This window comes from Oncorhynchus kisutch, linkage group LG3, assembly GCF_002021735.2.
Source record: "Oncorhynchus kisutch isolate 150728-3 linkage group LG3, Okis_V2, whole genome shotgun sequence".
NCBI classification, from domain to species: Eukaryota; Metazoa; Chordata; class Actinopteri; order Salmoniformes; family Salmonidae; genus Oncorhynchus; species Oncorhynchus kisutch.
This window is the reverse complement of record NC_034176.2, coordinates 52898526-52923738: the sequence shown is the minus strand read 5'-3', so window position 1 is coordinate 52923738 and position 25213 is coordinate 52898526. Positions and strand designations below refer to the sequence as shown.

The following is a 25213-nucleotide window of genomic DNA, read 5'->3' as shown; positions in this document are numbered from 1 at the left end:
TGCATAGTCGAGCATCTTTTCATGACAAAATATCTTGTTTAAAACAGGAACGTTTTTTATCCAAAAATTAAAAGAGCGCCCCCTATCTCGAAGAAGTTAAGATTGGCAAAATAACACAGACACTGGACAGAGGAACTCTGCCTAGAAAGCCAGCATCTCGGAGTCGCCTCTTCACTGTTGACGTTGAGGCTGGTGTTTTGTGGGTACTATTTAATGAAGCTGCCAGTTGAGGACTAGACACTCTAATGTACCTGCCCTCTTGCTCAGTTGTGCACCTGGGCTTCCCACTCCTCTTTCTATTCTGGTTGGAGCCAGTTTGTGCTGTTCTGTGAAGGGAGGAGTACACAGCGTTGTAAGAGATCTTCAGTTTATTGGCAATTTCTCGCATGGAATAGCCTTCATTTCTTAGAACAAGTATAGACTGACGAGTTTCAGAAGAAAGTCCTTTGTTTCTGGCCATTTTGAGCCTGTAATCGAACCCACAAATGCTGATTCTCCAGATACTCAACTAGTCTAAAGAAGGCCAGTTTTATTGCTTCTTTAATCAGATCAACAGTTTTCAGCTGTGCTAACATAATTGCAAAAGTTTTTTTAAATAATCAATTAGCCCTTTTAAAATTATAAACTTGGATTAGCTAACACAACATGCCATTGGAAGACAGGAGTGATGGTTGCTGATAATGGGCCTCTGTACGCCTATGTAGATATTCCATTAAACATCAGCCATTTCCAGCTACAATAGTCATTTACAATATTAACATTGTTGACACTGTATTTCTGATCAATTTGATGTTATTTTAACGGAGGTTTACATACACTAAGTTGACTGTGCCTTTAAACAGCTTGGAAAATTCCAGAAAATGATGTCATGGCTTTAGAAGCTTCCGATAGGCTAATTGACATCAAGTACCTGTGGATGTATTTCAAGGCCTACCTTCAAACTCAGTGCCTCTTTGCTTGACATCATGGGAAAATCTAAATAAATAGATTTAATAGATAAACCCACTGGCTCCAGGTCATCTACAAGGCCATGCTAGGTAAAGCTCCGCCTTATCTCAGCTCACTGGTCACGATGGCAACACCCATCCGTAGCACGCGCTCCAGCAGGTGTATCTCACTGATCATCCCTAAAGCCAACACCTCATTTGGCCGCCTTTCGTTCCAGTACTCTGCTGCCTGTGACTGGAACGAATTGCAAAAATCGCTAAAGTTGGAGACTTTTATCTCCCTCACCAACTTCAAACATCAGCTATCTGAGCAGCTAACCGATCGCTGCAGCTGTACATAGTCTATTGGTAAATAGCCCACCCTTTTTCACCTACCTCATCCCTATACTGTTTTTATTTATTTACTTTTCTGCTCTTTTGCACACCAATATCTCTACCTGTACATGACCATCTGATCACTCATCACTCCAGTGTTAATCTGCAAAATTGTAATTATTTGCCTACCTCATGCCTTTTGCACACATTGTATATAGACTCCCCCTTTGTTTTCTACTGTGTTATTGACTTGTTAATTGTTTACTCCATGTGTAACTCTTTGTTGTCTGCTCACACTGCTATGCTTTATCTTGGCCAGGTCGCAGTTGCAAATGAGAACTTGTTCTCAACTAGCCTACCTGGTTAAATAAAGGTGAAATAAAAAATAATAAAAAATAAAAATAAAAAAATCAGCCAAGACCTCAGAAAAATAAATTCTCCAAAAGTCTAACTCATCATTGGGAGCAATTTCCAAATGCCTGAAGGTACCACGTTCAATAGTACGCAAGTATAAACACCATGGGATCACGCAGCTGTCATACTGCTCAGGAAGGAGACATGTTCTGTCTCCTAGAGATTAACGTACTTTGGTGCGAAAAGTGCAAATCAATCCCAGAACAACAGCAAAGGACCATGTGAAGATGCTGGAGGAAACAGGTACAAAAGTATCTATATCCACAGTAAAACGAGTCCTGTATCGACGTAACCTGAAAGGCCGCTCAGCAAGGAAGAAGCCACTCCTCCAAAACCCCCATGAAAAAGTCAGACTACGGTTTGCAACTGCACATGGGGACAAAGATCGTACTTTCTGGTCTGATGAAACAAAAATAGAACTGTTGTCCATAATGACCAATGTTATGCTCGGAGGAAAAATGAGCAAGCTTGCAAGCCGAAGAACACCATCCCAACCGTGAAGCACGGGGATGGCAGCATCATGTTGTGGGGGTGCTTTGCTGCAGGAGGGTCTGGTGCACTTCACAAAATAGATGGTAACATGAGAAAGGAAAATTACGTGAATATATTGAAGCAACATCTCAAGACATCAAGCTTGGTCTCAAATGGATCTTCCAAATGAACAGTGACCCCAAGCATACTTCCAAAGTTGTGGCAAAATGGCTTAAGGACAACAAAGTCAAGGTATTGGAGTGGCCATCACAAATCCCTGACCTCAATCCCATAGAAAGTTTGTGAGTAGAACTGAAAAAGTGTGTGAAAAAGCGTGTGAAAAAGTGTGACTCAGTTACACCAGCTCTGTCAGGAGGAATGGGCCAAAATTCACCCAACTTATTGTGGGAAGCTTGTGGAAGTCTATCCGAAATGTGTAACCCAAGTTAAACAATTTAAAAGCAATGCTACCAAATTCTAATTGAGTGTATGTAAACTTCTAACCAACTGGGAATGTGGTGAAAGAAATAAAAGCTGAAATAAATGATTCTCTCTACTATTATTCTGACATTTCACATTCTTAACTAAAGTGGTGATCCTAACTGACAGGGAATTTTTACTAGGATTAAATGTCAGGAATTTTAAATGTAAATGTATTAGTTTAAATGTATTTGGCTAAGGTGTATGTAAATGTCTGACTTCAACTGTGTATATATATATATATATATATATATATATATATATATATATATATATGTATGTATGTATATATATATGTGTATACAGTATATATATATATATATGTATATATATACATATATGTATGTATGTATATATATATATATATATATATATATATATATATATGTATATATATATATATATCTATATATATGCATATATATATATATATATATATATATACATATATGTATGTATATAGATATATATATATGCACATAGACAGTGTGACTAGTGTGGCATACTAATTTGCTAAACGTTTATCTTGTAGAACTAAGAACAGATATAGCCCTTGGTTCACTCCAGATTTTACTTGCACTTGACCAGCACAAAAACATCCTGTGTCGTGCTGCATTAGCATCAAATAGCCCCCGCGATATGCAACTTTTCAGGGAAGTTAGGAACCAATATACACAGTCAGTTAGGAAAGCAAATGCTAACTTTTTCAAACAGAAATTTGCATCCTGTAGCACAAATTCCAAAATGTTTTGGGACACTGTGAAGTCCATGGAGAATAAGAGTGCCTCCTCCCAGCTGCCCACTACAATGAGGCTAGGAAACACTGTCACCACCGATAAATCTACGATTATCGAGAATTTCAACAAGCATTTCTCTACGGTTGGCCATGCTTTCCACCTGGCTACCCCTACCCCGGCCAACAGCTCTGCACCCCCCTCAGCAACTTGCCTGACTTAGAATATGTGGACAACTACAAATACCTAGGTGTCTGGTTAGACTGTAAACTCTCCTCCCAGACTCACATTAAGCTTCTCCAATCCAAAATTAAATCTAGAATCAGCTTCTTATTTTGCAACAAACCCTCCTTCACTCATACCCTTGTAAAATGACTATCCTACCGATCCTTGACTTCGGCGATGTCATTTACAAAATAGCCTCCAACACTCTACTTAGCAAATTAGATGTGGTCTATCACAGTGCCATCCGTTTTATCACCAAAGCCCCATATACTACCCACCACTGCGACCTGTATGCTCTCGTTGGCTGGCCTTCACTTCATATTCGTCGCCAAACCCACTGGCTCCAGGTCATCTTTAAGTCTTTGCTAGGTAAAGCCCCACCTTATCTCAGCTCACTGGTCACCATAGCAACACCCACCCGTAGCACCTGCTACAGCAGGTATATTTTACAGGTCATCCCCAAAGCCAACTCCTCCTTTAGCCGCCTTTCCTTCCAGTTCTCTGCTGCCAATGACTGGAACGAATTGCAAAAATCACTGAAGCTGGAGACTTATATCTCCCTCACTAACTTTAAGCATCAGCTGTCAGAGCAGCTTACCGATCACTGCACCTGTACACAGCCCATCTGTAAATAGCCCACCCAACTACCTCATCCCCATATTGTTATTTATTTTACTCTTTTGCACCCCAGTATCTCTACTTGCACATCATCATCTGCACTTCTATCACTCCGTGTTAATGCTAAATTGTAATTATTTCACCACTATGGCCTATATATTGCCTTACCTCCCTAATCTTACTACATTTGCACACACTGTATATAGATTTGTTCTATTGTGCTATTGACTGAACGTTTGCTTATCCCATGTGTAACTCTGTGTTGTTGTTTTTGTCGCACTGCTTTGCTTTATCTTGGCCAGGTCGCAGTTGTAAATGAGAACTTGTTCTCAACTGGCCTACCTGGTTAAATAAAGGTGAAATATATTAATATTTTTAAATAATACATCTGCCATAAGAGCTGGGATTGGGGGGGAATGAAAGGCACCTATTGAATTTTCACTTGGCACTAGACACTTATCTCACAGTCTCCCTCATTTTATCCTTATATATAGTATATAGATAGACTGAACGGTTCCAGCAGCAGATGTGGCAGGTAAAGGGTATATAGCAGTACTGCTGGTAGCCTGGTTGCCCTACTGTGGTGTTGATGGGGCTGTATTGCTTGGACCACGTCATTGCTGCTGGTAGATGTTTTTTTTTTTTTTGTTATAGAGGTGAAGAGATGTCTGAGAATTGAATAGTCTGATTGAATGTGGCTGTGACTGACGTGGTGGCATTCTGTTTTTGGAGTATGAGTGCACAGGTTGGAGTTATCACCTTTATTCCCAATCTAATTTGGAGTCAGGCTGATCCAACAAAAATACATTTTATAAAAACTATATCAACGCCCCCCATCCGTTATTTTAAACCACAGCAATCAAAATGAAAGAAACATAATTACCTGAATATCTTTCCCTCCCTGTCTGTTTCGCTCATTTCATTAAAGAAAAATGTCATGCAAGCGCATGCGGGCTGCGGGGCTCTGTGTCATCCACCGCCACCCCACGCCACTGAGTGAGAGGACACCCACCTCTCGACTCGAGTGAAAGGGTCAATCACTCACGCATTGCCTCCTGTCGTCGTGCCCGCGCACTGCCATGCTGGTCCCTCTCTCTTTTCTCTCATCCGTTGCGCGCACTCCTCGCCTAGGACTATTTTAACTGCCTGCCCTCCGTTCCGTTTCTCTCCCCCTCCTCCGCGCCAAGCCACGCTTTCATCATCATTTATTTAGTCGGTAATGCTGCTTCTATCTGACGTCACGCTTCGACTTAGTCGCCAGCTCTGGCCTCCGCTTGTCGCTCCTCCGAGTGGTTTTCGGCGGCAGAGGATAGGAGAGGAGCGGCGGCGGCTTTTCTGGAGATGCGGGCGCCGGACTCCCACTGCCAGCGTTGTCGCGCAATTCATTTGAGCTAAAAGGGGCCGAGGCAAGGAGCCCCTCCATCGGGGGCTGCCCAGAATAGTTTACCGCGATGAACCTGCACTCGGGGCGGGCGGCTGTGGCCATGATGCGGATGATGGGCTGTAATAACGGGCGCTTTGCGCGGTATTTTCTCCACAGCGACTGCGTGGTCGACGAGAAGACGGTGGTCTTGACCAAGAAGGAGAATGAAGGCTTCGGCTTCGTGCTGCGAGGGGCCAAAGGTAAGAGGCTACCCTGGTGTCTCCCACATTCTCCTGGTCACTGTATATGTAGGCACTGCACATTAAACAAGATAATAACAGCCTATGTATTTGATCTATGTCTCTATATGGGAAAAGTTTAATGAGATTAATATGGTTTTGCCCACCTGATGTAACCACAGGAACCCCTCCACTCTGTATGGCAATCACCTATAGCCTACTGTTTAATGTAAACAGTAGGCTATAGGCTAATGTCTGTCTGTCTGTCTGTCTGTCTGTCTGTCTGTCTGTCTGTCTGTCTGTCTGTCTGTCTGTCTGTCTGTCTCTGTCTGTCTGAGCATCAATATCAATGTCTAGCCAGCCAGGCACAACACACACGCATAAACACACACACAAAGACTAACAGCACTTCTGTCCACCTCTCTAGAGCAGAGCCCTTCATGGGTCCAAATAGTTGGACCCGTTTCGAAATGGACCTGGGGCTTTCCCATCTCCATAAATACATGTTTTAATATAGAGACCTGTTCCGAACGGACCCGAGGACAACTAAACCCGTTCCTTATAGATCTGGCCGGCTCCAGACCCGGATGGATCCGAGGGAGAGAAGCAGCAGAAAGTCCATTTTAAACTCCTTTTTTAACCAGAGTTTTTTTTAACAAGCATTTCGCTACACTCGCAACAACATCTGCTAAACGAGTATGTGACCAATACAATGTGATTTGATTTCAAGCGGAAGGAAGAGGGGGTAGTTACAAACACAGTTACAAACAACAACAACTCCATTCAGAATATAAAGTCGTAGCCTACCTGTTGGCTCTTGGTAATTGTAACCTATTCTCCTTTAACTTTTAATTCCATCACTTTAATTGCATCTTCCGTTGATTAATATCTCATAACTTATTGCCCACATGGAGGCTCTATGACTGTAGCCTATTGCCTCGTTGATGACTTATGATTGGCCAACAATTGCCTCATGCGCCACTCCGGTGAAAATTAAAGAGCAGAAGGATAAATTATAAATTTCTCTCTCTCTACTGCAGCAGTCACATTCAGATCTATATGGGTCCTTCCAGACAAGTCTGTCAAAATTACACATACCCGAGACCCGTGACAATCATATCAGATCCGACCAGACCCTTGACACTATTTAGAATTCTGGATCTCAGGTGTTCGGATACAGGTGGATCTGTGAAGACCTCTAATCTAGAGCACACACTCGCAAATGCACATACTCACAAATGCACATACACACACACACACACACACACACACACACACACATCAATATCAGCCTGCGTTTAGGACATGTTGTCAGGACATTAGTGCGATTGTCCACACATAATTTGATATTCCACCCCTCATGTGATGCTGTCTAAAAATAGCCCGCTGAGCGGCTGTTTTGGTTTCTATGACGATTACAGCCATGTCATAATCCACACTGTCAAATGCTGCGAGGTGGCATACTCTCATTGGTCTGCACTGTCGAGAGGTACATTTTCTTTTTTAGAGACATGGATAGAGGAAGAAAGTGACAGCGAGAGGAAGAGAGAGAGGAGAGTCATTTAGCATTAAAAACAACAAGCAGAATGTACTACAGTTGTTCTGACACTGCCATCACCCAAGGGAACTGAGCCAGCCTTCTTTATCCTCTGGCACTGTGCACTTCACACACACACACACACACTCTGACGCTCACAAACACACACAACGGAAACACACAAAATCGCACAAAAACACAGACACACAACGCACCCACTCTCACATAAAATCACAAATGAATACTTGCGCAAACACGCTCCCACGCACACAGTGCCTAGCATCTCTCTTACAGCAAGAGGGAGATTGATCAGAAATGTCACTTGTCACCATAGGTTTCTGGCTGCCATGAGGACATCATGTGAATATCACTGGTCAGTGGAAGGTGGAAGAGAGGAGAGGAGAAGAGATGGGAGAGGGGAAAGAGAGAGAGGGTGACAGGGGAAAAGGGTGATGATAGGGAGACGGGGAGAGAAGATAGACAGGAGTATAGGAGATGGGAGAAAGAGATCTTACTGGCCCCTACTACCAGAGCAAACCTTGTGTCTAGACACACACACACACACACACACACACACACACACACACACACACACACACACACACACACACACACACACACACACACACACACACACACACACACACACACACACACACACTGCCATGCATAGACATTAGGACAGCAGTAATCTAATCTGGCTGTGTTGATGACAGCACAGTGTCTGCAGCCTTCTACCTTATTGAATTGGCAATGACCTTTGTGGGTATATTGGTGATGAATGGATTCTCTCTGCTTGTCTGGTGAATACTCAGATGTTTGTTTTGTTTGTTTGTATGTTTGTCCGCCGACCACAAAGCCAATGCTAAACCCTGTTATTTCATTCTCCCCATCCACCCTAAAAATGTCATGTAAATAAAGCTGATTGTGTGTGTGTGTGTGTGTGTGTGTGTGTGTGTGTGTGTGTGTGTGTGTGTGTGTGTGTGTGTGTGTGTGTGTGTGTGTGTGTGTGTGTGTGGATCTGGAATGGTGCTAGATCTCCATAGGCTCAGGGTTGAGGAACGGAGTGGTGTCCAGGATAAGGTGACCCACTTACCTTCTCTCTCTCTCTTTCTCTCCCATAGCGGACACGCCCATCGAGGAGTTTACTCCCACTCCTGCCTTCCCAGCCCTCCAATACCTGGAGTCGGTGGACGAGGGAGGAGTGGCCTGGCAGGCGGGGCTAAGGACCGGGGACTTCCTCATCGAGGTAAGTGTGTGTGTGTACGTGCGTGCAGGTGTGTTCATGTATGCGCTTTTATGTGAGAGTGTGTGTGTGTGTGTCATACTACTCTTCACTTCCTTTCCCAAACAGAGTTCTTTCTTCCTGCTGCTAGAAGCAATGAGATTAGTTGTAGAGATCCTTTTTGTGATGAGTGAGAGCTGATTGGTGATATCTGTTGGCACTTGATCTTTGGTTCAACTTGATCTTAGGTCCCTCTTTATTTTACAGACCGCTATTTACCTGGCATTTACTTAGAAAGCACACGATGGTATGATCATTATGCAATAATAATGTTATAATTAAATGTTGTTTCTTTAGGATTAATTACAACAAGCCCAACTTTGCAGCTTTTTGATACCAGGTATCACCACTTGTCCTGTCTCTGCTCAATTCTTTGAGTTTTGGAGTGCTTTTGGATCAGACCAGTGAGTCCCAAACTCTGGGTGAGGATCCACCACCAAGTCAAGGGTAGTTCCATGTCTTGTGGCAGATGAAGATGTGATTATGTCCAGTAGGATTGTTTTGTTTATTTGTGGTGTAAGGCATTAGGTGGGTCACAGTCAAGGATGTAGTGGGAAGAGCTACATCCAGGTAGTGATAGCCAGCTTAGGCTAGTATCACACAATAACAATCCGGAGACCTGAAGAACTGTTTATGTGGGTACTTTTTGTGTTCTGTTTTTGTGGGATAGTGGTTATGATGGTGCTGTTTGAGATTTGTTATGAACATGGTTGTGAATCCCTGTTGGGCTTGCGTGCAATACTGTATGTGTGTGTAACGAGTGCAAACAGTGCAACTGTAATCAGTGCAGTGCTGAGGTTGGCTCTATTTCACACACCTCAGCTTTCACAACTGGTTCTCTAGGAGGCGCTGAAGGACTTGTCGGACATGGAGGACGTGTTCTTGAGCAGGACGGGAGAAAACAAGGATGTCGTTGAGGTAGACAAACACAAATCTATTCAACATGTCACGGAGCACATTGTTGACCAGGGCCTGGAACACTGCGGGAGTGTTGTTGAGTCCAAACGGCATTACCAGGTACTCATAGTGTCCACTAGCTGTGTTGAAGGCCGTCTTCCACTCGTCTCCTTCGCGTATTCGAACTAGGTGGTAGGCATTCCGAAGGTCCAACTTGGAAAAGATGGTTGCCCCCTGAAGACGTTCGACAGCCGAGGAGAGGACTGGTAGAGGGTAACGATTATTCACTGTGATGTCATTGGTAGTCGATACATGGACACAGGCTCTTGTCATTTATTCCCACAAAGAATAACCCTGCGCCGGAAGGGGAGGCAGATGGACGAATGCTCCCAGCAGCCAAAGTGTCCTCAATGTACTCCTCCATGGCCTTGGTCTCAGGGCCAGACAGGGAATATAGCCACCCACGAGGCAGTGTTGTGCCCGGGAGGAGATTAATAGCGCAATCGTAGGGACGATGCGGAGGGAGGGGGGTGGCGCGAGCCTTGCCGAACACCTCCAGGAGGTCCTGGGATTCCGTGGGAACAGCGGAGAAATCCGAGGTGTTACCAGAGCCCGCAGGAGGACATCCCAGAACAGGCTGAGCCACCTTCAGGCAATGTAAGTGGCAGAACGGGCTCCAACCCAGAATATAACCAGTGGTCCAGTCAATAACGGGGTTGTGTCTCTGGATCCATGAAAATCCCAAAACAACAGGAACATTGGGAGATTCAATGAGAAGAAGCTGTATGGACTCACTGTGATTGCCCAACACACACAGGTTAATGGGCACCATGCTGACCCTGCCTATGGTGTACCCGTCCAGTGCTCTGGAGCCATAGGAATGGAGGGGGGTTGTGTGGAGATACCAAGCTCCAATACCAGAGTAACCCATTAAACTCTCATCAACTCCAGAGTCAATGAGCACCCGGAGATATTTAGACGGGTCACCCCACAGCAGGATAACATGGAAGAGAGAATGAGTAATGTGAGTTAGAAAACTCCCAGTATGACCCACCATGGTACTCTTACCTAGCTGATGAGTCTGGTCTTTTACTGGACAGACGGATTTGTAATGCCCTCTAGCACCACAATACAGGCAATTGTTGGAGTTAATCCTCTGTCGTCATTCCTGAGGTGACAATCTAGCTCTGCCCTGTTTGATAAGCACTGTAGAAAATGAGTCGCTCGCTCACGATGATTCCCGAGGGGTCTCGGGTGACTTCGTATCCTGTCAGTGTCAAAGGTTAAAGGTGGCAGTTTTACTGCAGGTTGCTGGTAACATGAAATACACAGTTCACCAGGGCTGAGTTCACCAAGCTGCTTTTGGAGATGAAGGATCTCCCCCCTCCCCTCTCTTCTCCTCCCCTCTCCTCTGTTAAACTGTCTGTAATGTTGAGACTCCTTGCTGTTAGAACACTGTTTATGTCTGACCTCTTGTTCCTCAGACATTGCAGTTTTTGGCAAATGATTGTGCCCTTAGCTGATGGGCTAGACTGCATCCCAAATGGAACTCTATTACCTTTATAGTGCACTAACATTTACCAGGGTCTTGAACAGGATGCGCAATATACCAAAACACACTTTTTATCCCCAAAATGATTTGGCAGTTAATGCCAAAAACATATTTTTCATTGAACTTCCATTTCCTTCCAAGAGGCTGAATGTCTCTTGCCTATTCAGTCTATAAAGGCTACGGCTTAAGAACCAGTGGCTTACTAATGTTAAGTGGAGTGTATGGCCCAAAGTATGGAGTGATTTCAGTGCCAATGGAAATTGTATTTCAATTTCATAATTTAGAAGTTGTATTATGATATTGAATTTTAATTTTATATCTTTTTTTATTTCTAATACATAAATGAAATCATTGAATTCATAAATTTAACTTGTATTTAATGATTTGAAACTAATTTCAATTGATATTGCATTAAGTTCTTTACATTTCTTGAATATTCCAATTCAATATTTACATATTTATTTTCAATATGGTAGCTATTACATTCAATGTCTGTGAATCAAATTTACAAACTATAATTTCAAGTTTATCAAAGTTTAAAATATTCAACTTCTCAGATGCATTCAGATTCCGTTTTCAATTTCAGTTCTCCAAATTCAGATTAAAAACCAGAGACAACATCCTGGTACTTTGCCAGCCAGGAACGGAGGAGAATAGATAGAAGCAAATGCTCTCTGTGGTAAAACAACATTTTAAGTAGAGAAATTGTAGAAATAGGCAGAGTTTATGAATTTGTGGCTGTGGTAACTACTGAAATCGCTAAAATACAAGTAAAGTATTTTGGGTATACTGGACTGTAAGTGACTGCCACAGCAGTTTGAGGTCCTTAGTTATCTACAGGGGTGCTGACAGGGCTAAGTAAGATTGTGGTGGTTAGCCCAGATCAAGACTGTTAGCAGATTGCTACAGTACATAGTCATTTCTCAAATGTAGCAGCTCCCCCCTCTCACTTTCCCACTCTCTCTCCCTCTCTAATTCTCCTACAGCAGTTCATAGAGATCTCTGGCATCCAAGACAATGAATATGGTACAGTACAGTACACGGATGTTCTCGCTGTATCTCTCTGCCTGAGTGTGTTTGACTAGAGATAGCGGGATCGGGAGGAAGACTGTTATATAACGCTCTGCTTTCCCGGGTCAGGAGAGTGCTGTGTGTGACCACTGTATGTATGCAACGGCAGCTGCTCCCCTCAACCCCCGGGTGTGTTTGTGTGTTTGTGTGTGCGCGCGTGACAGTCAGATCTCTTCCCCACTGCTGCATATTCTGAGCATTTTACTGTCAATCTAGTGCTACACAAATACAGCAGATACAAATGCAAAGCCTCTTACCAAACCACAATTCTACCAGTGGACTGATAACGCCATCTCTTTATCCAGTTAGTTACAAGAAACCACTAAAGCTAAGTCTTCGTCATTTTAGCGCATTGCTAATAAACACTTTGCTGTGTGATATTCTAGCACTGTAAAAATGCTACGTTGCTAGCTAGCTCAGTTCCATGCTATTATAGCAGCCAACCATGCTTTCCCAACAGCCCCCATGTCTGTGCTCAGTGATATTGATTGGATTACAACCATTGCCCTTGACCCAATTATGCCTGAGTGTGTGGCCAATTTTCTCTCTGACAAGCAGCATTGTGATGATAGCTAAAGGGTCTGTAATATCTAGCGCTGCAACCTGTTAACTTGTAAACTGCATCCACTTAGCACTATGGATATGCAGTGTTCAGCAGACTATGTTTGAGATTTAGAATGCTAGAAGAAGGCACTATGGCCCTATTCAGGAGGGATTAATTTGACTTTAGGAGGTCAGGTAATGTATTACTACATGCACGAGCACAAAGCACCACAACCATCATTTTTGTCCCGTCTTAATCTGCCATGTCACATGGTGGGAGAGTTTATTTGTTTATTCACATTCCCGGTAGCTTAAGCCGAAGCAAAAGGGGTCCACACAAAAACATAAAACACGACAAGTAACAAAACACTGATAGACTAGAACAGTCACACAAATGTAAAATACTATGATATACAAAAAATACAACTAAAGAATAGCGTGTGTGTACTGTAGATTGTGTGTGTTAGAGTGTTTGTATGTGTCATTTCACATCCCCTATTGTGCCATGAGATGTTGTTTTATAAAAAAGAAATGAGGGAATATTGCTGTTTGCATGATTAATTGGATCATGGCTCTGTATATAATACTGTGCGTTGCCTTGAATTTGTTTGGAGACTGTGAAAAGACCACTGTTGGCATTTCTTGTGGGGTATATATGGATGTCTGAGCTGTATGTTATTTAATTATGCAAACAATCTGGAATTTTCCTCACAGTAATATTTCTCTTAAAAACTAGAAGAGAAACAGTTAATCCATCCTCAACCCTTAACCAGGAAAGACTGGCATGCAAGTTGTTGATGTTGCTGTATGTGCAGGTAAGGGCATGGTGTGCTTTTTTTTGTGCCAGCTGCAGCTTTGCTAGGTCTTTCTAGGTCTTTCTTTGCTGCAATTGACTATATTACCAGACAGTAATCAAGATGGGACAAGACCAGAGCCTGAACCATTAGTACAGTTGATTTCTGTCAAAAACGCAGGACATCTTTTTATAACAGCCGCACCTCTCCCCATCTTCACACCAACTTTATCAATTTGTATTTTTATTTATTAGGGATCCCCATTTGCTGCTTCCGAGGCAGCAGCTACTATTCCTGGGGTCCAAGCTCATTAAGGCACTCACATCACATATAAAACAAGATAAGACAGTACATCATATAACATTATAGCAACACAACATGCAGTGCCTTGCAAAAGTATTCTTCCCCCTTGGAGTTTTTCCTATTTTGTTGCATTACAACCTGTAATTGAAATAGATTTGGATTTGGATTTCATGTAGTGGACATACACAAAATAGTCAAAATTGGTGAAGTGAAATTTAAAAAATAACTTGTTTAAAAACTGCGTTTATTTTCAGCAAAGTTAACGTGTAAATATGTGTATGAACATAACAAGATTCAACAACTGAGACATAAACTGAACAAGTCCCACAGACATGTGACTAACAGAAATGGAATAATGTGTCCCTGAGCAAAGGGGGGTCAAAATCTAAAGTAACAGTCAGTATCTGTTGTGGCCACCAGCTGCATTAAGCACTGCAGTGTGCATCTCCTCCTCGTGGACTTCACCAGATTTGCCAGTTCTTTCTATGAGATGTTACCCCACTCTTCCACCAAGGCACCTGCAAGTTCCCGGACATTTCTGGGGGGAATGGCCCTAGCCCTCACCCTCCGATCCAACAGGTCTCAATGGGATTGAGATCTGGGCTCTTCACTGGCTATGGCAGAACACTGAAATTCCTGTCTTGCAGGAAAGCACGCACAGAATGAGCAGTATGGCTGGTGGCATTGTCATGCTGGAGGGTCATGTTAGGATGAGTCTTGAGGAAGGATACCACATGAGAGAGGAGGGTGTCTTCCCTAAATCAAATCAAATCAAATCCAATTTTATTTGTCACATACACATGGTTAGCAGATGTTAATGCGAGTGTAGCGAAATGCTTGTGCTTCTAGTTCCGACAATGCAGTAATAACCAACAAGTAATCTAACTAACAATTCCAAAACTACTGTCTTATACACAGTGTAAGGGGATAAAGAATATGTACATAAGGATATATGAATGAGTGATGGTACAGAGCAGCATAGGTCAGATACAGTAGATGGTATCGAGTACAGTATATACATATGAGATGAGTATGTAAACAAAGTGGCATAGTTAAAGTGGCTAGTGATACATGTATTACATAAGGATACAGTCGATGATATAGAGTACAGTATATACGTATGCATATGAGATGAATAATGTAGGGTAAGTAACATTATATAAGGTAGCATTGTTTAAAGTGGCTAGTGATATATTTACATCATTTCCCATCAATTCCCATTATTAAAGTGGCTGGAGTTGAGTCAGTGTCAGTGTGTTGGCAGCAGCCACTCAATGTTAGCGGTGGCTGTTTAACAGTCTGATGGCCTTGAGATAGAAGCTGTTTTTCAGTCTCTCGGTCCCAGCTTTGATGCACCTGTACTGACCTCGCCTTCTGGATGATAGCGGGGTGAACAGGCAGTGGCTCGGGTGGTTGATGTCCTTGATGATCTTTATGGCCTTCCTGTAACATCGGATGGTGTAGGTGTCCTGGAGGGCAGGTAGTTTGCCCCCGGTGATGCGTTGTGCAGACCTCACTACCCTCTGGAGAGCCTTACGGTTGAGGGCGGAGCAGTTGCCGTACCAGGCGGTGATACAGCCCGCCAGGATGCTCTCGATTGTGCATCTGTAGAAGTTTGTGAGTGCTTTTGGTGACAAGCCAAATTTCTTCAGCCTCCTGAGGTTGAAGAGGCGCTGCTGCGCCTTCTTCACGATGCTGTCTGTGTGAGTGGACCAATTCAGTTTGTCTGTGATGTGTATGCCGAGGAACTTAAAACTTGCTACCCTCTCCACTACTGTTCCATTGATGTGGATAGGGGGGTGTTCCCTCTGCTGTTTCCTGAAGTCCACAATCATCTCCTTAGTTTTGTTGACGTTGAGTGTGAGGTTATTTTCCTGACACCACACTCCGAGGGCCCTCACCTCCTCCCTGTAGGCCGTCTCGTCGTTGTTGGTAATCAAGCCTACCACTGTTGTGTCGTCCGCAAACTTGATGATTGAGTTGGAGGCGTGCGTGGCCACGCAGTCGTGGGTGAACAGGGAGTACAGGAGAGGGCTCAGAACGCACCCTTGTGGGGCCCCAGTGTTGAGGATCAGCGGGGAGGCGATGTTGTTGCCTACCCTCACCACCTGGGGGCGGCCCGTCAGGAAGTCCAGTACCCAGTTGCACAGGGCGGGGTCGAGACCCAGGGTCTCGAGCTTGATGACGAGCTTGGAGGGTACTATGGTGTTGAATGCCGAGCTGTAGTCAATGAACAGCATTCTCACATAGGTATTCCTCTTGTCCAGATGGGTTAGGGCAGTGTGCAGTGTGATTGAGATTGCATCGTCTGTGGACCTATTTGGGCGGTAAGCAAATTGGAGTGGGTCTAGGGTGTAAGGTAGGGTGGAGGTGATATGGTCCTTCACTAGTCTTTCAAAGCACTTCATGATGACGGAAGTGAGTGCTACGGGGCGGAAGTCGTTTAGCTCAGTTACCTTAGCTTTCCCTAACGCACATCGTTGAGATTACCTGCAATGACAACAAGCTCAGTCCGATGATGCTGTGACACACTGCCCCAAATCGATCCCGCTCCAGAGTACAGGCCTCGGTGTAACGCTCATTCCTTCAACGATAAACGCGAATCCAACCATCACCCCTGGTGAGACAAAACAGCGACTCGTCAGTGAAGAGCACTTTTTGCCAGTCCTGTCTGGTCCAGCAACGGTGGGTATGTGCCCATAGGCGACATTGTTGCCGGTGATTTCGGTTGAGGACCTGCCTTACAACAGGCCTACAAGCCCTCAGTCCAGCTTCTCTCAGCCTATTGCGGACCGTCTGAACACTGATGGAGGGATTGGGCATTCCTGGTGTAACTCGGGCAGTTGTTGATGCCATCCTGTACCTGTCCCGCATGTGTGATGTTTGGATGTACCGATCATGTGCAGGTGTTGTTACATGTGGTCTGCCACTGCGAGGATGATCAGCTGTCCGTCCTGTCTCCCTCTAGCGCTGTCTTAGATGTCTCACAATACGGATATCTGCGGTCCTCATGCCTCCTTGAAGCATGCCTAAGGCACAATCACACAGATGAGCAGGGACCCTGGGCATCTTCCTTTTGGTGTTTTTCAGATTCAGTAGAAAGGCCTCTTTAGTGTCCTAAGTTTTCATAACTGTGACCTTAATTGCCTACTTTCTGTAAGCTGTTAGTGTCTTAACGACCGTTCCACGGGGGCATGTTCATTCATTGTTTATGGTTCATTGAACAAGCATGTTTAAACCCTTTACAATGAAGATCTGTGAAATTATTTGGATTTTTACGAATTATCTTTGCAAGACAGGGTCCTGAAAAGGGGCTGTTTCTTTTTTTGCTGAGTTTATATTCACCCCCTTTGCTATGAAGCCCCTAAATAAGATCTGGTGCAACCAATTACCTTCAGAAGTCAGATAAATACAGTTCACATGTGTGCAATCTAAGTGTTACATGACATGTCCCATGATCTCAGTATATATACACCTGTTCTGAAAGGCCCAGAGTCGTCAACACCACTAAGCAAGGGGCATTACCAAAAGCAAGCGGCACCATGAAGACCAAGGAACTCTCCAAACAGGTCGGGGACAAAGTTGTGGAGAAGTACAGATCAGGGTTGGGTTATAAAAAAATATCCAAAGCTTTCTACATCCCACGAGTACCATTAAATCCATTATTAAAAACTGGAAAGAATATGGCACCACAATAAACCTGCCAAGAGAAGGCTGCCCACCAAAACTCACAGACCAGGCAAGGAGGGCATTAATCAGAGAGGCAGCAAAGAGACCAAAGATAACTCTGAAGGAGTTGCAAAGCTCCACAGTGGAGATTGGAGTATCTGTCCGTAGGACCACTTTAATCCATACACTCCACAGAGCTGGGCTTTACGGAAGAGTGGCCAGAAAAAAAGCCATTGCTTAAAGAAAAAAATAAGCAAACACGTTTGGTGTTCTCCTAGAGGCATGTGGGAGACTCCCCAAACATATGGAAGAAGGTACTCTGGTCAGCCTAAGATGTATTACCTTTTAGTTTTATGTTTGGCATTAACACAACCAGTCACAATGTTTAAATCTGATTAGGCTACTTCAAAAGTCTTCTGTAGGCTACCTGCGCACGTTTGTCCACTCTAATTCAAACATCCAAACATTTGATGAATGGAAACAGACCTGTTCCAAAACACCAACAAGTTTAATGACATTCAGAGATTGTCAAGCCAAGCCTTCAATAATGGGTGTAAGGTAGGGAGGGATGTATTTTCTGTTTGTCAAGACTGGCATACTCTACGCAGACCATAATGTTGAAGTGCTCGAAGTCAGTATGCAGTTATGCTTTGCTTTGCTTATTGGTTGTGTGAAGTATTAGCACAGGAACCTGTTGGTGGAAAATCCATTGCATATATTTTATATAATTATAAATATAGCATAAACATTTTGAAAATCTGATTTCCCCCTAACTGGTCGTTGTCTGCAGCCAGCTCTGATTGTGACATGGTAAGGTTGGTGACAGGTGGAACCACTGCAGGGTGTCTCGGACCAACAGATGCTGAACAGTGTCGGCCGGGCGACCATCAACAAGTTTAGGGGGCAGAGGGGCAGGTGTGGAAGGAGAGAATGGACTGGTCCTCACCATCTTGAGACGGGAGACATGGAAGAATGGATAGACACTCATAGACACTCATAGACCTGGGAAGCTGGAGACAATAGGTGACTCATCTTGAATGGTCCTATGTAGCGTGGAGCGAGCTTCTGCGAGTCCACCTTTAAGGGAAGATCACAGGTGGACAGCCACACCCGTTGACCTGGTCGGAGGAGCCGAAGAGGCCTTCAGTGCTGGTTTTCCTGGTGTTGGTGTCGGGCAGAGGAGTGGAGCAAAGAGGATCGCCCTCTGATCCAGGTACGGCGTCATCATCGAATGATTGCCTCAGCTGATGGCACCCCCACTTCGGCCGCTTCTTCAGGAAACAGTGGCGGGGGGAAAACCCGAACTCACACTCGAACGGTGGAAGAGTCCAGTGGAAGAGTTCGGCAGTGTGTTGTGAGCATACTCCGCCCAGACGAGGAACTTCCTCCAGTTGCTGGCCTGGGTGGAGACAAAACAGCGGACAAACATTTCCAGCTCCTGGTTTGCCCTCTCCGTTTGCCCATTTGATTGTGGGTGGAATCCCGAGGAGAGACTCACTGACGCCTCCAACAGGGAGCAGAAGGCTTTCCAATTCCATGCAACGAACTGGGGTCCACGATCCGAGACCTGTCCTGGGGAAGTCCGTGTAGTTGAAAGACATGGGTAACCATGAGATCAGCAGTCTCCTTCTCTGAGGGCAACTTGGGTAAGGCAATGAAATTGACTGCCTTGGAGAACTGATTAATGACCGCCAGGATAGTGGTAACCCCTTGGGATGCAGGTAACCCTGATAAAGTCCATGGACAGGTGGGACCAGGGCCAGCTGGGGATGGTCAGAGGTTGGAGCAACCCAGCCACGTCGCTGTCATGAGGACTTGCTTTTGGCACAGGTGGAACAGGCCGCAACAAAGGATCTCACATCCTCAGTCATGTTGGGCCAACCAGAATTTCTGCCTCAGGAACTCCAGTGTCCGAATAACCCCTGGATGCCCAGTTAATTTAGAGGAGTGTCCCCATTGTAGTACTCGGGAACGGGCTGGTCGCGGAACGCTAAGTCTGTTAGTGGGTCCCCCGCCGGGGTCAGGTTCTCGGATCTGGGCTTGGTCTCAATACTCCATATCACAGGGACCACAATACGGGATCTGGGGGTGATGGGCTCAGAGTCCCTCTCCTCGTTAGAGACATCGTGTTGGCGGGAGAGGTCTGCTTTCTGATTCTTGGTTCCTAGGCTAGTGTGAAATCAAACCTGTTAAAAAACAGAGCCCATCTCTGGTAAACACACACTATATGAAATAAAATCCTAGTTTATTTGTCACATGCACAGGATACAGAAGGTGTAAACGGTACGGTGAAATGGTTACTTGCATAGCTAGCTAACTAAGCAATGAATCATAATCCCAACTCATCACATTACTACCCTGCATGAATCTACAGGTAGCTAAAGCTAACAAACTAGGTTCAATGTTAGCTATCTATCTATCTATCTAACATTAGGCTATAACTGGTAATGCTTATGGCTCTGAGATATGAATAATATTATTACACAGATCATACATGTAACGTTAGCTAGCTAACAGTACTCTTTAACTTGCAATGAAACCAACTTTCTGCCAAAATTGGAACACTACTGGATCAAAAGTACTCTTTCAAGGGTTTTTCATTAATTGTACTATTTTCTACATTGTAGAATAATAGTGAAAACAACAAAACTATAAAGTAACGCATATGGAATCATGTAGTAACCAAAAAATTGTGAAACAAATCTAAATATATTTTATATTTGAGATACTTCAAATAGCCACCCTTTGACTTGATGACAGCTTTGCACCCTCTTGGCCTTCTGCGTTCTCTTTTCGACTTCCTCTGCATTGGCAATCAAACTCCTGAATTTTCTCAATTTTACTCTGATCCACCGAGCATTCCACTGATTTCAAAACTCTGTCCTCCAGAAAGTGGAGAGCTATCTTTCAAAATAATCTGTGTTAGAAAGGATTACCTACACATACTGAGCAGCTCATCATTGAGCAGCTCATTAATAGACTCTCTTGCGAGAGAAAAAAGGTTTGAATTTCTGAAAACTCCATTGACGAAAAACCCAGATTGTCAACCTAACCCCTTTAATAATAAATGGTACTTGCCCTTTTTTCATACAGCAACACCGCACTCCCACTTAGAATGGTTACGCAGTGCAGCAGTCATCTAGCAACCATCGGCGCATTGTGCCTGCATGTATAATGCTGATGATAATGATGCACGCGGAGGGAGAAGCCTTCTGAGCATGTGCGTCAGAGAGACACTCTGGTATCGGCAGAGAGCACAGGAATCAAACCTTATTGGTCAGGTCTGAAACCCTGGGTTCAGAGGAAGGAAATAATGGTGGAGAAGGCCAAAGTTATGTCACGTCAGTCCAAACTTTGTTTGTTGTGTATCAATATACCTTTTATTCACATGAGGTTGGTGGCACCTTAAATTCAGGAGAACGGGTTTGTGCTAATGACTGGAGCGGAATAAGTGGAATAGTATCAAATACATTAAACACATGTTTTCCAGGTGTTTGATGCCATTCCATTTGCTCCGTTCTGGACATTATTGTGAGCCGTTCTCCCCTCAGCAGGCTCCTGTGCTTTTATAATAGATAATTATTGGCTGATAGTTCATTAACTTATTATCATTACAGAAGGTATGGTCTTTGATTTGGTACCTGATATGATGCATTTGAATGAATAAGTAAAAATCTTTAAGAATTCTAAGGCATAGATTAAAATTGATATTAAAGGCATCCTTATGTATAGTGTAATGAAACTACAATGATTCACCCTCATCACGATGTTCCTTCCTCAAGAATATTTGAAACCATCGTGTGTGTGTGTGTGTGTGTGTACAGTTGAAGTCGAAAGTTTACATACACCTTAGCCAAATATATTTAAACTCAGTTTTTTACAATTTCTGACATTTAATCCTAGTAACAACTCCCTGTCTTAGGTCAGATAGGATCACCACTTGGGTCAAACTTTTTGGCCCATTCTTTCTGACACAGCTGGTGTAACTGAGTCAGGTTTGTAGGCCTCCTTGTTCGAACACACTTTTTCAGTTCTGCCCACACATTTTCTATAGGATTGAGGTTAGGGCTTTGTGATGGCCACTCTAATATCTTGACTTTGTTGTCCTTAAGCCATTTTGCCACAACTTTGGAAGTATGCTTGAGGTCATTGTCCATTTGGAAGACTCATTTGCGACCAAGCTTTAACTTCCTGACTGATGTCTTGAGATGTTGCTTCAATATATCCACGTAATTTTCCTACCTCATGTTCCCATCTATTATGTGAAGTGCACCAGACCCTCCTGCAGCAAAGCACCCCCACAACATGATGCTGCCACCCCCGTGCTTCACGGTTGGGATGGTGTTCTTCAGCTTGCAAGCCTCCCCATTTTCCTCCAAATGTAACGATGGTCATTATGGCCAACGGTTCTATTTTTGTTTTATCAGACCAGAGGACATTTCTCTAAAAAGTACAATATTTTTCCCCATGTGCAGTTGCAAACCCTAGTCTGGCTTTTTTTATGGCGGTTTTGGAACAGTGGCTTCTTCCTTGCTGAGCGGCCTTTCAGGTTATGTTGATATAGGACTCGTTTTACTGTGGATATAGATACTTTTGTACCTGTTTCCTCCAGCATCTTCACAAGGTCCTTTGCTGTTGTTCTGGGATTGATTTGCATTAATCTCTAGGAGACAGAACGAGTCTCCTTGCTGAGTGGTGTCACGGTTTTCCTTAGGTGAAAGAGAGTCAGACCAAAATGCGGTGTGGCTATTGCGATCCATGTTTAATGAAAACAAAGTAAACACGAATCAAATACAAAAACAATAAACGTAACACGAAAACCGAAGCAGCCTAATACTGGTGCTAAGTAACACAGACAGAACAAGGACATAAGGGCAATCACCCACACCCCCCAACACCAAACAGGCTACCTAAATATGGTTCCCAATCAGAGACAATGACTAACACCTGCCTCTGATTGAGAACCATATCAGGCCAAACACAGAAACAGACAAACTAGACACACAACATAGAATGCCCACTCAGATCACACCCTGACCAAACAAAACATACAAACATACAAACATACAAAGCAAACTATGGTCAAGGTGTGACAGTACACCCCCCCCCCCCCCCCCCCAAGGTGCGGACTCCGGCCGCAAAACCTGAACCTATTGGGGAGGGTCTGGGTGGGCATCTGTCCGCGGTGGCGGCTCTGGTGCTGGACGTGGCCCCCACTTCACCATAGTCTTAGTCCGCCACCTTGTCCGCTCCCTTGGCCTCCTAACTACGGCGACCCTACTACATGACCCCACTGGACAGAGGGGCAGCTCGGGACAGAGGGGCAGCTCGGGACAGAGGGGCAGCTGCTCGGGACAGAGGGGCTCTGGCGCCTCTGGGCTGAGGGGCTCTGGCGCCTCAGACTCCGGCAGCAGCGCCGGACAGGCGGGAGACTCCGGCAGCAGCGCCGGACAGGCGGGAGACTCCGGCAGCAGCGCCGGACAGGCGGGAGACTCCGGCAGCAGCGCCGGACAGGCGGGAGACTCCGGCAGCAGCGCCGGACAGGCGGGAGACTCCGGCAGCAGCGCCGGACAGGCGGGAGACTCCGGCAGCAGCGCCGGACAGGCGGGAGACTCCGGCAGCAGCGCCGGACAGGCGGGAGACTCCGGCAGCAGCGCCGGACAGGCGGGAGTCTCCGGCAGCAGCGCCGGACAGGCGGGAGACTCCGGCAGCGCTGGAGAGGAGGAAGGCTCTGGCAGCGCTGGAGAGGCGGGAGCACCTGTAAGGATGATCCGGAGAGACAGCCTGGTGCGGGGGGCTGCCACCGGAGGGCTGGTGCGTGGAGGTGGTGACGGATAGACCGGACCGTGCAGGCGCATTGGAGCTCTTGGGTACCGAGCCTGCCCAACCTTACCCGGTTGAATGGTCCCGGTCGCCCTGCCAGTGCGGCGAGGTGGAATAGCCCGCACTGGGCTATGTAGGCGAACCGGGGACACCATGCGCAAGGCTGGTGCCATGTAAGCCGGCCCAAGGAGACGCACTGGAGACCAGATGCGTAGAGCCGGCTTCATGGCACTTGGCTCGATGCCCACACTAGCCAGGTCGATACGCGGAGCTGGAATGTATCGCACCGGGCTATGCACCCGCACTGGAGACACCGTGCGCTTCACAGCATAACACAGTGCCTGCCCGGTCTCTCTAGCCCCCCGGTAACCACAGGAAGTTGACGCAGGTCTCGTACCTGGCTTCGCCATACTTCCTGTGAGCCCCCCCCCAATACATTTTTGGGGCTGACTCTCGGGCTTCCATCCACGACGCCGCGCTGCCTCCTCATACCAGCGCCTCTCCGCCTTTCCCGCATCCAGCTCTTCCTTGGGGCGGCGATATTCTCCAGGCTGTACCCAGGGTCCTTTACCTTCCAACTCATCCAAATAATGCAGCCTCTCCCACTGCTGCTGCTGCTGCTTGTTACCACGCCGCTTGGTCCTGTTATGGTGGGTGATTCTGTCACGGTTTTCCTTAGGTGAAAGAGAGTCAGACCAAAATGCGGTGTGGCTATTGCGATCCATGTTTAATGAAAACAAAGTAAACACAAATCAAATACAAAAACATTAAACGTAACACGAACACCGAAACAGCCTAATACTGGTGCTAAGTAACACAGACAGAACAAGGACATAAGGACAATCACCCACACCCCCCAACACCAAACAGGCTACCTAAATATGGTTCCCAATCAGAGACAATGACTAACACCTGCCTCTGATTGAGAACCATATCAGGCCAAACACAGAAACAGACAAACTAGACACACAACATAGAATGCCCACTCAGATCACACCCTGACCAAACAAAACATAGAAACATAGAAACATACAAAGCAAACTATGGTCAAGGTGTGACAAGTGGTATGACGGCTGCGTGGTCCATTGGTGTTTATACTTGCGTACTATTGTTTGTACAGATGAGCGTGGTACCTTCAGGCATTTGGAAATTGCTCCCAAGGATGAACCAGACTTGTGGAGTTCTCCATTTTTTTCTGAGCCTTTGGCTGATTTCTTTTGATTTTCCTATGATGTGAAGTAAAGAAGCACTGAGTTTGAAGGTAGGCCTTGAAATACATCCACAGATTCAAATGATGTCAATTAGCCAATCAGAAGCTTCTAAAGTCATTACATAATTTTCTGGAATTTTCCAAGCTGTTTAAAAGCAGTCAACTTAGTGTATGTAAACTTCTGACTCACTGGAATTGTGATACAGTGAAACAATCTGTAAACAATTGTTGTAAACTTCCGACTTCAACTGCACATGCTGTAGATACATCGTACATTGCTTAAAGCCAGTGACATGTCATTAGTAAAGATTTCAAGATTTCAAGACAGCTGCTCTGAGGAATTCCTAATTCTACCTGGATTATGTTGGAGAGGCTTCCATTAAAGAACACCCTCTGTGTTTTGTTAGACAGGTAACTCTTTATCCACAATTTAGCAAGGGGTGTAAAGCCATAACACATACGGTTTCCAGCAGATGACTATTATCGATAATGTCAAAAGCTGCACTGAAGTCTATCAAAACAGCTTCCACAATCTTTTTGTCATCAATTTCTCTCAGCCAATCATCAGTCATTTGTGTAAGTGCCAACCGTGCCGTCCATGCATGTTGAATGTCCTTCCCTATAAGCATGCTGAAGTCTGTTTTTTTGGTAACGGGCTTATTGGTCAGCTATTTGAGCCAGTAAAGGTGGCTTCACTATTCTTAGGTAGCAGAATGACTTTTG

At 44.9% G+C, this 25213-nt stretch overlaps 1 protein-coding gene across 1 annotated transcript in view; it reads left to right on the top strand.

Annotated features, from left to right (window-relative positions):
• LOC109874221 (SH3 and multiple ankyrin repeat domains protein 2-like) overlaps positions 1-25213 on the top strand; it is a 126453-nt gene that overhangs the window by 57317 nt on the left and 43923 nt on the right. Inside the window, exons 10-11 of the mRNA XM_031815693.1 lie at positions 5745-5827; positions 8468-8592. Of these exons, the coding sequence (XP_031671553.1) occupies positions 5745-5827; positions 8468-8592 (208 nt within the window). The remainder of the gene's footprint in view (positions 1-5744; positions 5828-8467; positions 8593-25213) is intronic.